Source organism: Actinia tenebrosa, unplaced genomic scaffold (genome assembly GCF_029948245.1).
Source record: "Actinia tenebrosa isolate PJP-AT-01 unplaced genomic scaffold, QUT_ActTen_1.0 PGA_scaffold5__44_contigs__length_20552954, whole genome shotgun sequence".
NCBI lineage: Eukaryota > Metazoa > Cnidaria > Anthozoa > Actiniaria > Actiniidae > Actinia > Actinia tenebrosa.
The window spans coordinates 20,315,323-20,326,754 of NW_028292582.1; the positions used below are offsets into that span (position 1 = coordinate 20,315,323).

The window sequence follows — 11,432 nt, forward strand, 5'->3', positions numbered from 1 at the left end:
AACCCACAGCTGGATTTGCTACCGGGGGGGGGAATGGGGGGTTTATTGCCATATTTGGTGGTTGCTTTTCGCGAGATTCTGAAAGGTACCGGCTGTTATGGACAACATCTCTCAATTGAGACCTAGTTATGACAAACAATTATTTTTATTGCAACCTGAATTCCTGTTTCCAATTATCATGGTCATCCAGCATATCGTTTTTTTATGACCATATACCATTTCGGGCATACGAGCAAGTATAATAACCTTAAATATTACATTAATCTCAGGATAACTTGGAACTTTATGATGAAATTGGCCTACGCCGTTTAGTGACAGAACTGCTCGAAAACCATACCTGTCAGCGACCTCCCTGTTACGTCCATATTCGCGAAGTCCCCTCCCTGGTAATTGGCTAGTTACACATCAACTTGTGAGAAGTTTTTAGTGAAAAAATATGTTTGACCATTCCATTTATAAAACTTGGTTTTAAGTTTTCACTCCATCCACCAAAAGTTGTCTGAGATCATGATTATGGGACTACTGCAGTTACTGATGATTTTTTGTTAACCAACCACAATTCCTTCCGAACAATAAGTATCACACCACTACCATTTTGGGACAAAAATGTACTATTTAGTAAGAAGGCACATAGGTTGTGAGTGTTCATCATCGGTCATTCCTCCTCGAATCGGTGGTCACTGTGGCCACTAGCTGGTACTGAATTCGTACCCTGATTCCTGGTTCATATTAGTTTTCATCACGACCATGCTTGTAAATAGTCCCGCTGATTTTGCCTCCTTGCCAGTTGGGATCCTTACACACGTTTAGTTTATATTGATCGTTCATTTCAGTTATTATTGTAGGAGGGCCATAATGGATAGCTTCTGCGTTCGATACCAATACTGTATGTCACCGGCTCGTTAAATAAATTCAATTTATTATTTTATTTTTGTCTCACCAACATTAACATTTTGAATACAGTAGTATTTTCTAAGTCATTCTGCCCGCCCAGTTCCAATATAGTCTAATGCAGGATCCCCTGAACAGAAGAAGAAAAGGAAATATTATTGCATCTGATTACAGCAAAGCCTTAGAACAATAAGTTAAATAAATAAAAATGGGAGTTAACAATATATTCATGGTTCCACTCCCCATTTGTTACCTTTTTATGTCCCACACTCATAAATAGCTAGAATTTCTCAGAATTGCAACTGTGCTCCGGAAAATTGTTTCTAATTGTTTCTATTGTTTACAGTCCTTTGAAAGTAAATGATATTGCCCTCGTTAATCCTTGTCAGTAGTACTCTTTTAAAACAGGTACTGTGTAGTTGTTTTGGGCCAAGATTTTAATTCCATTGGGATAACTGCTGCAATGGTGATCCCTTCACAATTGTCTGGGTGAAAACCATGAATAGATGTCCATTTCAACACCCAATGCAATTAAAAGGTTTTCCATCCACCGTATAGTTAGGACTGAATGTCGAATAAATGAGCAAAATTATTGTCTGATTGAGAAACAAACAAGTGTCTAAAAGATTTTCTTGCTAGAGCTAAAATCTCATAAAGAGACCAAGTTGGTTTTTGAACACAAGCATAGCAGATAGGCAGAGAAAACGGGGTCAAGTTGGCATTACAATGCATTGTGGGGCTGTTTGAGGGGACAAAATAGATGCCGTCTTGGAAATATGATCCTTAATTAAGTAACCTACATATTTATCCAAGATGGTGGCTATTTCATCCCCTAAAACAGCCCCAAAATACACCACAATGACCCGTTTTTCCCCTCAACCTCAGAACAGTAAATCGAATGCCTATTTTATGGCTTGGATTGTTCGACTTATAGCCAAGAAATAAATTAATACATACCATATTGGTAGACACCTCTTGACCAGCTTCTTCATCCATTTCCATTGCTTCTTGTGGTAACCCAGCTCGTAGCATACTCTTAGTACGAATATTGGTAACAGTCTTGGTGAAGCCAGAAACTACAATAGAGAAAAAATGCTTGCCAAACTGATTTTGGTAACATCATTTCACCCTCATCAGAGTTTAAAATCGGCACAAGCAAACTTACTATGTGCAGTTTCTTAATATAATTGCAGTTTTAAAAATTTCCTTTCGCTTTGATTGTGCTTCCATGACAAACGGTTTTCACTTGCAATTTCATGCATGAACTGCTTCTGACTTCGACTCCAAATTTGCTTCTGTAGCAAGTGAAAACTAGTTTTTATGAATGCTTCTTTTTGTGGTTCCAATCAGTGGGGTCGGTGTCCACTGGTAGAATGAAGCTTGGGATTGGACAAAATAATAAAACAAAGAAAGTATGGATTATGGTGACAATGTGTATTGTTCTACATGTGAGCTTTGTTTTATATCACCATTCATTGTTTGTTCATCCACTCCCAGGGCTTCGTTCTGCCGGTTGTGGATTACCCAATCAGTGACCAAAAATAAAAGTTCTAAAGTCAAGGTTGGAGTTTCTGCTCATAGCAAAACTATAGTTTATCATGTGCAGCAACTCAAATTTTCAAACTTGGAACTATATTTGTGTTCTTTGAATGGAATTACGTAAAAAAGAGACTAATAAAAACATTCTCTGTCAGCAGGGGAGCCTTATCAAACATATCAACTGTTGGAAAAACTAAAACGTAAACTACATAAACCACAACACAATCATTTTCTGTCATCTCATGACTTACTTCATCAACTGTTCCAAATATTGCTTGGGCTAATGAGATACAGAGGGTCCTTGTGTATCCAATCCTCTTTAACATCTGAGAACAGGACATCCAATGTGCTGTCTGCGATACCCGTGGGGGTATTTTAGCTGTTGATCAACAATATTTGATTGAATATAGAGTGACCACAGTAAATCCGTGAAACACTAGTTACTAAATAGTACAAAATAGTGCCAATTAAACAATAGAAAACAATGGAATTGCATGAAATTGTGCTATTTAGTATTACTAAAGTTTCACAGTTATATCGTTTGCACTCTGTAAGAAAGTAACAAGTTTGAACATGTACCGCACCCTGTGCTAAACTTTTTGGTGTGCATATTACTGGGCACTTGATTTACATATCAAAATGATTTCTCCTCACAACAGCTGACGACATGAATTGCTTCATGTAAATTGGCCATGCAACTTACAGTGTACTCACAATCGTAATTAATGGTAGTTAAAAACTTGGTGTAAAAGCTAAAACTGGATTGAAGCTGCAGAGCACTTAAGAAGTCAAAAAAAACACTCGCCTAGGTCTCTAGTAGTCCAGACGCTGTATCCTCTCCTTTGCTGCTCAGCTTTTGTTTTTGTGTAAGCCCAAAAGCGGAGCGGCAAAGGAGAGGGTACATCGTCTGGACTAGGCCTCTAGTTTCTCTAAGACTTCTCTCTTGCTATACAGCACACAGCATAAGCTGTTTTATATACAGTCCTTTGACAAAACGTTTTCGTTGATCGGTTTTATCCCTATTCGCCTAGACCGAACAGGATCATGGGGATAATTAATTCACAGTTACTAGCTGCCTCATGTTATCTAACACATCTTGAGCTCGCTGTCTTCGATCCGATTTAATTTGCTAAAATCATGCCTCGAGCATACGGCGAAGATTTAAACTGGCGAGCAGTTTTGGATGACGCAAGTTCTGGGTAATTTACTTGTTATCCTTTTCGGTCTAGGCGTGTAGGGATGATCCGATCAACGACAACGTTTAGTCAAAGGACTGTATTTCCTATTATATACACATACTTACGTTCAAACATATGACTCAGTGCCTGCATAAAGGAAAACACCACAGCCCATATCACAGGGTTGTAATACCAATTCACAAGCTCAAAGATCTTGTAGTACTGAATATGGCCATCAGAGTGATTAGTGTGTTTCCAGCAGGCAGTACAGGGATAGTTTTTCAATGAGTTCTTGATAGAAACTTGGAAAAATATGTTGGCCAGGAGATAGAGAATGAATAATGGAACAATCATAAATATCTAGAAATGAGAAAAATGTTATTGTCAGCAGCTTTATTGAACTAGCGAAAATGAATAGTAGACCTCTTGGCTCTTTCTTGGTTTTGCAGGATGTATTGTATTCTGGGTTTTTGTATTGCAGGGTATTGCTTAGCTCCAAACTCATTGTTATCGGCTATTGTTTTATTGTCTTCATGGCTCAGGTGCCCTGCAACACCAAGAAAGAGCCGACCTTTTCCAAATAGCAGTTATTATGGATGGATGCATGCAAATGAGATGGAAATGAGACAACAAGCATTGCATCAACCTTATAGCCTCACTTGTATGGTTCGTAAAACAAAAGAATTTCTCATTACAGGCTCGACTGTAATAACAGCTGCTATTCATTTGAGTGACCATGAAACAATATTGCTCCAAGTCGAGTTTGGACTCGATGTGTTAAAATAATTGTTGGATGATTTATATCCAATGATAATGACTCTAGTTCCAGAAGTTTTTTAGAGCCCCCTGTACCCCAGAAATTCCACTTCTCTTCTATACAAACCCTGTAAGTTTGTTCTTTCTCTGCCCCCCCCCCCCCCTCCCCTGCCCCCACCTCCCAACCTCTCTAGAAATTTCAAGCTCCTCTGTGGGGAAGGGGGGGGGGGGGGTGGTTATAGATAATTTTTAGAATTAAACAATTTCTAAACTTTTCGTTATCTTATTTCTAACTAACTTAGAGTACAAACACTATAAGTGTGTAACATAAATACCACTAAATACTGCTAAATTATGCTAATCCTATTGTTTTCTATTGTTTAATTAGCACTATTTACTACTAATAGTGCAAAGTGTTGCACACTTTTAGTGTTTGTACTCTATTAGCCCCAAAAGATTTTGGTTTAAGTTATATTCATGTGTTTTCTTATGTGCAACTATTAAACAAAGAAATAGTTACTCCCAGAAACAACACATGGCTTAAAATTAGAAAACATGTATTGCAACCGAAGTTGAACTGAAAAAGACAATATTTTTCCTACCCCCATGAGTAGTGTTTGTTGACAGGCTCCCCATATTAAGTACCAGAACCACAATGCCAGTCCAAGAGCCATTGAGCCATTTAGTATCATAACCTCAACGTTGCCAGTTCTATAGCAGTTATCAGAGTCGTTAGTGTCTATGACGAACCTCCACTGAGCAAAGAAGGCCATCATCATCAGAACAATAAAAGGCTGTAGACATTGGGGAAAGAAAAGGAAAATGGTGTTTCATTAAAAAGAAATCACATTTTATTTTATTTAATTTAATTAACAGTTCTTGCGCATTTCGCAAGCCTCAATTACGAGATAAAAGAAAATATGTACAAACATAATATAAATAAAAAATATGTATATAAATAGAATATAATGGGAAAATTGATGCATATAGAGTACAAACACTATAAGTGTGCAACATAAATACCACTAAATACTGCTAAATTATGCTAATCCTATTGTTTTCTATTGTTTAATTAGCACTATTTACTAATAAATAGTGCAAAGTGTTGCACACTTTTAGTGTTTGTACTCTAGTATGTGCCTATGTACAATTATTAAATATATATAAAGCTACAAGGTATAAATATAATATAAAACTAATGATGACTGAAGATTATCATAACCTCATAGAATAACCTTGTTTCCAAGCACTATAGCTTATCTATATTTCTATATCTTGTATTTCATAAGTGCTACGCGGTCCACATATTCTCACTTTTAAAAGAAGTTACTTTTGGACTGACGAAAAGACTCGTTCCAAAAGTACCTTGGACAGACAAATATGTGTACTAAATCACTTACCATACAAAGGTAATGAAGAAGGCGGGTCCAGAATCTTGTGTGGAATATCTCGGAGAGGTATAGCTGGTAGTGAAGGCTCAGCCCAGTAACATTTACCAGAGGAGCGACAAAAAATAATGCAATGAATCGTGCGATTGGGTTTTTAGAGCGTATAATCTTGTCACACCCAGCTCTTCTCCAGAATTTCATCTGCCAACTGTCCGGCCAGTATCGCTTGGCTCTCTTTAATAGATATAAAGGATTTAGGACTGCATATTAGTAACATATACTTGGATTTTAGAGTGGTTTTCAAAAACCCGTGAAACAAAGTGTAATAAGTAAGGTGTAATAAATTGTAATACACCAAAAACATAAAAGAAAATAATAAAAAAATGGGGACAATAAAGTGTATTGAAGTGTAATACGTTAAAGTGTATTTCACGGGTTTTTGAAAACCACTCTACGAAGAGAAGAAATAATTGATAAAAGCAAGACCGCCACCCGGTTAGCTGGTTGGACACTGGTCTGTTGTACTTTAGGTTGTGGTTTCAAGCCTCTGCGGCTGGACTCACACTTGGAGTCTTAAAATATCTGAGTAGTAGGTGCTGCCTTTGCTCTAGAAATATATGCAAATGAATAGACCCCTGCCGTGGCTCGGATGACCACGTAAAATGGCGGTCCCTGATCTCACTTAGAGATGTCAAACATAGAGGACCACAAATTTTTTCAGTGCTGATTTGGCTTCTGTCACGTGTCACTCTCTTTAAACGAAGACATTATTATTATTATTATTATTATTATTATTATTATTATTATCGCTAGACAAATTGATTGCTAGTGTTTGCACTTAACATGAGTGTGAAAAAGTACTATTTATGAATCGCTAATTATTTAAACAAGAAATCCAAGGATTAATTAACAAGAATCTTAAATAATTAAATAATTATACTAGAGTGCATATACCATATATTCTGTGAAACACATTGTAAGAAATTTGCGCAAATTAGTAAGTTAAGTACACCCCAGTTAGACCGTAGACTCAACGAACCTTTGCAGTAATTTGTACAACTTTTTCACAGATATTAATAATGGTAACACTCTATTGATTACTAACTATTCTTTCCCTTCGCTGTCCTTCAACTATTACGTCTTGTTGTTCCAAAGAAGACTGGTTATCACTGCTTCCATCCCTTTGATCTTGTGCACCAACAATGGGTGAAGTGCGCCCCAAACTACCATACCTCCCCAACAGTGAGGTTTCCCTGGAGACACTCTGTCTGATATTCTTCAAGTTGTGGTCTTTCAGGTTGCTCCATATGGATTCTGTGTATTTATTGATAAATTAATAGATATAATCATAAATTGTAATTGATTTTTTAAGTTGCTGGTTCAATGTGCACTTTAGGGAAGTTACATTTTTATTTGGGGGGGAGGGGGAGGGGGGACTGGGGTTTCAGGAGAGTCATCAGTAAGAATATAAACTCTTGAGGAGGGCGGTTAAACCTTTTTATTTTGAAGAAAGCCTTCGTTGTTGATTTAATACTAAGGGTGAATTTCTTACTGAGAGAAAGGGGAAGGCCTACAACCATTTTTTTAAAGATTACTGCGAATATTTTAAATAAATGTGTGTCTGTAATTTGCATAATTTATAGAGTGTATACCCCATATATCTGTAGAACAATTACCAGCTTCTAGTATATATGTAGTGCTTACAAGTATATCCAGTTATCATTATTTGCTTGCCAATTAGAACTACTAACAGGGGCGGATCCAGGATTTTGTTTTAGTTAACTCAGGGGGGGGGGGGGGGGGACCAGTATTGGTTACTTCAAAGTAGGGGCACAAAGTTGGACCACCCCCTGCACCCCCCTCTGGATCTGCCCCTGACTAAGAATTAACATGGGATTGAACCAAACAAAGGAATCAGGCCTGGATCACATGAGTCATATGCTGAGCCTCATGCCCACAGAACTACTACAAATCAAAATCAGATTAATATCATAAATATAGTGGACTTACGGAAAAACACAGTGTCCCGCTCTGATGTTATAGCTTCTTGTGTCATTTCCCGATACTCGAAACGGTCCTCGGAACTATCTGCACCAATTGTGACATGGTAGGGTAGTCTGACAGGTATGCAGTGACCATTTAACAAAATTCCTGCTGTTCGTTCTGTGGGAATCTTAACACTGGCCTTGTAGTTCTTACTGTCTCTGACTGCAGGGTGTAGACAGGTGAGTTCAACTAGAACACCAGCCATCATTACCTATGTTAATTAAATATGTTGTGGCAAGTAGGGGCCGTTAAATTTATTTATTGGAAGGAGGGGTATGGGCGAGAAAAGAGGACTTAAATATATAGAGACTCTAAAATGGGGGATATTGAAATAGTTGATAAGATATTTAGACTAATATGAAACTGTCTTCAAAATGTTGGAAATAAACAAGGGCCTTGAAACAAATAGTTAAGCAGTAATTGGGGGAGGGATGGTGAAAAAATGTTTTTTTCCCCTACTTTCTCACTTATACCCCCTTCTGATAAATAATGAATAGTCTCTTATCAATAGCAACTTGATATTTAACAAATAGACATCAATTTTTTATGTGTCTGTCATCTTATTGACAACAAATTGCGTCATCACATTGTCAAAGTAGTATGGATCTATGAGGCGTAGCCAAGAAATTTGTAAGTTATTGCAAAAACAAGGATTGTGGTATATTCTAAAAATAATGACACATCATTTTAGAGTATTTGTTTGGGGAAGGGGAGTAAACACATTTTTTACGATGTTAAAATATAATTTACCTCATAATTGAAGCGCTCTTGATGACCATCACCACTACTGCCTGGCGTAGCAGCAGCTGCAGCCATCCTCATTGCTTCAACATTGTCAACTGTATCACCTATATCATTCAACGGGCATGGACTACAGTTAGGTCCAAAGTCCACGTACAAGACTACAGTGTCTCCAACATCTGCAAAGTAGGTGGAATCTTTTCCTGGGGCGCAAAGCCTCATGACAGGAACGTCTGTTGTGTTCTGGTGTGTGTCTGGTATGCTTGTGTAGTCTCCTTGGAGACAAGTGCTTCCAACGCAACCCATCTTTCAAGGCTGTGATCTGAAGGAGGAAAAGGGTAAGAGACCAAAAACTCTAACATACAATAATCAAAATTCGTCGCGCATTTACCAGCGACTAAGTGACATTTTCAGCCATATATAACTGGTGCTTCTTCGCAGTCCCTTTTAACAGAATTATCGAATACCATACAAGGATTTGCTTGCCTAGTATTTTATACTGCGCCGACATACGCAAACCCGGTTTACAAAATGTCGACGATGAGAGCTATAGGTGATGCGGCGAGCGATACTATAGTATGTACAGCTCTTTCCGCAACTTTCCATGCTGAGCATTTGCATTCACAGAGGGACTCTATTGAGCAGATCTAGATACATTAAAAGAAACATGCGAATAAATGTAAGTTCTACAGGCATAAAATTGCAACAGTGATAATTTAACAGCAATATTGTGATCTACAGTGCATCACATAGATTACCTGATTTTTGAAGTTGTAGATCGACAATTTCTGAATCTCGAGCTGAACTAGATATTATTAAGTAAAAATGAGTAGTGTGATTGCAACAGTTCTCTGATATAAATGAGTCGTTTTATTTGAAGGCAGATATATTTGTATAAGTTGAAAGTATATCTTTCTAAGAATTCGTAGGGAAGTTACCGGAAGTTTACTACCATCAGGTGACTTTGTATTATAATCCTTTTGCATTCCATAGCAGACCTTTCTTTGAAATCCGAGAAAGTAAAAATCCCAAAATAAACTCAACCCTGTCAGAAGGAAAGTAAAACTCACGATTTTCGATTTATTTGTTTACGATCAGAGCTAGAAACGTTAAACTATTCAACTCGTGGTTTGTGTCTTGTGACCGTAATCAGCGTCTGTCTTGTGGAGCGCGACTGCCAGGGGAAAACCCTTTTTACTACTCGCGCGAAAATTCAGTAGCTGTTTATATTTATTCCTCTTTCAAAGCCTTTTATTCGATTACATTTTACTTTCTATTCCTCCGTAAAAAAGCTATTAACGTATTCTTAAAATGTTGTTTAATGTTTTTATTAAATATAAGAAGGTATATAAAATTGACCGATCAGAACGTGGGTCATATCTCAGTTATTCAACATAATTATAACTATAAGCTTTTGACAAAGGATACATTTTTTGTAGACCTGTGGTCTCGTGCAAGACTTGACTAAAATCAATGCACAAATCTAAATCCAGAAAGTTGAAGTCATTCATAGACGTTGTTGGTCTGTCACATGAGTTGGGAGCGGCAGATGGACTGGGGACTCCCCTAACTAATACTTGTTGTCATAACGTGATCACTGATGTCGTATAATCTATCAGCATTTACCATTTGAATAGTATTTGCTCAAAAACAGAGATTAAACCAATAATTGCCCCATTGTAGCCATGCAGAGATTTGCTATGATAATTTATCTTTTGCATTGTACGTTTTTTTTTTTTTTTTTTTTGACCTCGAGGTTGAAATAAAGCTTTCTAAGTGCTACTACGACGAAAATCGCTCAAACTTGGATTCAGCTGAAACTTCCTAAGAATACTCTTTAAAGGTCCAATAATCACTGTATGAAGTGTTTTCTCGATATTCAGGACGAAAGTATGATATTTTTACGATTATTTTTTGGAGTCTGTGACGTCATACACTCAACATCGAACATCGCTCCATACATTTCTTTGTAGTTTATGATCAAAATATCAGTAGTAAAGGGAGAAAGAAATACCCAAACACCCCAAAATATAAATTATAGTCACAAGTAATGTGAAATAAGCACATTAGCCACCCTTTGGGCTTCATAGGAATAAAATAAATTAAGGATTTATATACAAAGAAATATATGTAGCAATGTTTGATGTTGAGTCAAAGTTCACTGATATCGTCAATTATCAAGACCGAGGCTGTGTTATCTGCCGAAGCCGAAGGCTTATACATTTTGTAAACTGCAAAAAAAATTAACATGAACCGTTTGAATTATAGAGACAAGCATTATGAACGCCATGATCAGTTACGTGAAAAACGCAAAATTCTTAATTCAGAAATATTTCGAGAATTCTTAATAAAGTATATGAAAATAAGTTAAGGATTCCTTAAATAATTGTTTTTGTACATAATTCTGGAAATAAATACACATAATGAATAAAAACAAAGCTACCACAACGTGACCTTGAGTGAACTTGAACCCCTCCCTGAACAAAATACTGGATCCGCCCCTGAATATCTATCATTTTAGTATTGATTATTTGTCACATGAGTTGCAAGTGTTTACACTGGGGATTCCCCTAACCCTTGCATGTTGTCATACCATTCAATGTTGCATCATCTAAGTATTCAAAAAAAAATTAACACATTTTTCAGTGAGCAATACTTGCAAGGATAACAATTTCAAAATTTCTAATTTGCAATATTATTAATTAAGCTTTATTGTAAGTAAAATCAATTGAAGCATCATGATCAGTCACATGAATACAGAAAGTCTTGATGGGAGATTCCCTGAACACTGCTGCTGCGACATACTAGTGAAATATTGCAACATCAATCACCATACCAAGGGCGGCAGAACAGGGGGGCCCCCACAAAATATTGGTTCACATGAAATATAAAT

The 11,432-nt window shown here is 37.0% G+C and overlaps 1 protein-coding gene across 1 annotated transcript; it reads right to left on the bottom strand.

Moving 5' to 3' along the window:
- Positions 1 to 1,046: 1,046 nt before the first annotated feature.
- LOC148906823 (uncharacterized) lies at positions 1,047 to 9,631 on the bottom strand. Its single transcript, XM_089038148.1, has 10 exons — positions 9,298 to 9,631; positions 8,549 to 8,861; positions 7,763 to 8,009; positions 6,858 to 7,066; positions 5,765 to 5,986; positions 4,967 to 5,158; positions 3,734 to 3,968; positions 2,682 to 2,809; positions 1,849 to 1,967; positions 1,047 to 1,071 (listed from the first exon to the last, which is right to left on the bottom strand). Exons 2-10 carry the CDS (start codon positions 8,843 to 8,845, stop codon positions 1,047 to 1,049), a joined length of 1,674 nt encoding a protein of 557 aa, XP_088894274.1. The 5' UTR covers positions 8,846 to 8,861; positions 9,298 to 9,631.
- Between the last annotated feature and the right edge of the window lie 1,801 nt (positions 9,632 to 11,432).